General features: G+C 36.7%; 1 protein-coding gene across 4 annotated transcripts; it reads right to left on the reverse strand.

Moving 5' to 3' along the window:
- Window positions 1-456: 456 nt before the first annotated feature.
- LOC103956457 lies at window positions 457-1,956 on the reverse strand. 4 transcript variants are annotated; one of them, XM_048576565.1, is made up of 2 exons: window positions 1,024-1,956; window positions 457-764 (listed from the first exon to the last, which is right to left on the reverse strand). In XM_048576565.1, exons 1-2 carry the CDS (start codon window positions 1,770-1,772, stop codon window positions 722-724), a joined length of 792 nt encoding a protein of 263 aa, XP_048432522.1. In that variant the 5' UTR covers window positions 1,773-1,956; the 3' UTR covers window positions 457-721. The 4 variants fall into 4 exon arrangements, with proteins under 4 accessions (XP_048432522.1, XP_048432521.1, XP_048432520.1 ...); XM_048576564.1 differs by having other exon boundaries at window positions 457-809; XM_048576563.1 differs by having other exon boundaries at window positions 457-842.
- Between the last annotated feature and the right edge of the window lie 260 nt (window positions 1,957-2,216).

A 2,216-nucleotide genomic window follows, 5' to 3' on the forward strand; every position in this document is an offset into this window, starting at 1 on the left:
TACGACACACGTAAGGCATGGTGCGTACAACGTATGGCTCATCGTTCTTTAGCCCAAAACATTTGACAATGTAATTTAGTTTTTGGATAAAAAAATCTTCTACCAAAATAACGACTTGACAAGAATGGGACCGGGTCATTTAGATATTGTGGGTAGCCTCCTTCTGCTGCTGTGTTGATATGATGTCTCTCATGTGCAAAAGATTTGGTGTAGTGCATGTCATACCAGAAATGTCCCTCAGGTTTCCAGCTTCGGCGCATTTGGCGATAAAATACTTGACATTAATGGACGTGACAAAAGTTTTATCCGAGTAGGCTTGTGCACATAGTTCAAAAGAAATTATATTTGAAAAGTTAAGAAGTATCATTTAAATTTTATCCGATATTCTGAAGAGACGAAAAATTAATAAGTGTAAGCTCTAAATTACTTGCGAAAAAAAATGTAAATCTCAAAGTGAATGTTGGAAGATATATAGCTTTGAATAACTTGCAATAAAATATAATTAAAATGAAACTGGTTTTTTTAACTTGAATACACACTATCATACGAGTACACAACTTATATTTATACATCTTAATTGAATTGTTCGAGAATTCAATGACTTGAACTCACTTCTCAGCCACATGATTTTGACTTCTTGTAAAATTTACAATATTATTCTAACACTACGAAACTTTAGTAGGTGAACTTAGTAGATTTTTCTAGCTAGCATAATTAATCTTCACATAACTAATCCCCTTTGTCTCTTGCTTTTGCTTTTCTTGCTGCAGAAGAACCAGCAACCAGTTAAGATATTGCTACCGGAAGACCTGCATGTCACAGACCTGCATGTAACAGAATCCCTATTTTGTTGATCAGATTGAATGAATAAAACACTGAACTCCGAGTTGTGCACAACCTCCGCTTATTTTTTTACTTTTAGATCGTATGGGGTAAGGGAAATCAACAGACAAAAACAAACATGGTGTGCAAATGGACAATAAAATGTAATGATGGAAGTTCATAAAAAAAATAATTAGATACCTTCTTGAGCTGCCGTTGCTGCTACTACTAGTACTCCCGCTACTGCTCCCGCTACTGCAACTTGTGCCACTCTTTTTATTTAGGAAAAACTTACGGATCTTAGACCAATCATTGTGGTTCTCAGGTCCCCCAGCCGACGGCCTTGGGGAAACTATCGAGCGATTCTCAGGTGCTTTTTTCTTCTTCTTTGAACCTAGAAAAGTTGGAAAGAACACCTTAATCAAGAAAATTTCACTCTCCATGCTTGAAGTCCTTGATATCTGGCGCGTCGTGTTATAGCTTTTCTGCGTTTTTCTCTTTTGCTTCCTGACTTGGGCTTCAACGTGAAAATCGAAACTCGTCTCTTGGACATCGTTTTCTTCTTCAACTCCCTGCGAACTTTGTTGGTCATCGACAAAATCTTTTAGAGAAATTTCGTAACATGACTCGGGTATGTCTTCGATCATTTCCATAAGGTCCTTCCTACTTTGAAGAATTATTGCTTCTCTTGACGGTGTTGGACAAGGAATGCTATAATGATGGTTGTATGGGAGCAAAGGAGAAGACTCGTCGTCTTTCATGTTTGATCTCAACGTTTTAGTTTCCCATGTTACCGGTGAGTAACAGCCAAAGTCTTCATCGGTATGTGCTTGTTTCCAAAAATCAAAATCGTTTTCTTCTACGCCATCACGATTGGCGCTGCTACGAACATGGTGGGTTCGATAGAGGTGATTTTTAGGGCTGTTTTGACACTGATCAAGATGAAACATGGTTTGAAGAGGGGGGAAGTAGTAGGATAGCTAGAAGAATTGGTTTACAAGTATACAATATCATGGGAAGATTTGGACATTGTCATTTTCTTCGTAAGAGTGTCGTATATAGGAAGCACTCAAGTCATTGCCGTCTTAGATGGGGGAGTCAAGTGAATAATCTAATTCTTCCCCAAATTTTCCACATTTGTCTTTCTGAGTTTTTGAATTCTTTCATAGAGAAACTTGACTAACTTCGAAAGTCCCTATTTTTCGCTTTGTCACGGGATGACGACGTACAACCACTTTTCTTTGTCCGTGACAAAATAATAATATTTTTATTATTATTATAAGTGATACTAGTATATGTGGTATTATTATTTTTAAGTTGGGTATGCTAGGAAAACAAAGTTTGTAGATAAAATTGTGTAAACTAAATAACATACAAGTTAATGATATGATTAT

Source organism: the organism of the source record quoted next, unplaced genomic scaffold, assembly GCF_019419815.1.
Source record: "Pyrus x bretschneideri cultivar Hongxiangsu unplaced genomic scaffold, Pyrus_bretschneideri_v1 Contig9, whole genome shotgun sequence".
NCBI classification, from domain to species: Eukaryota; Viridiplantae; Streptophyta; class Magnoliopsida; order Rosales; family Rosaceae; genus Pyrus; species Pyrus x bretschneideri.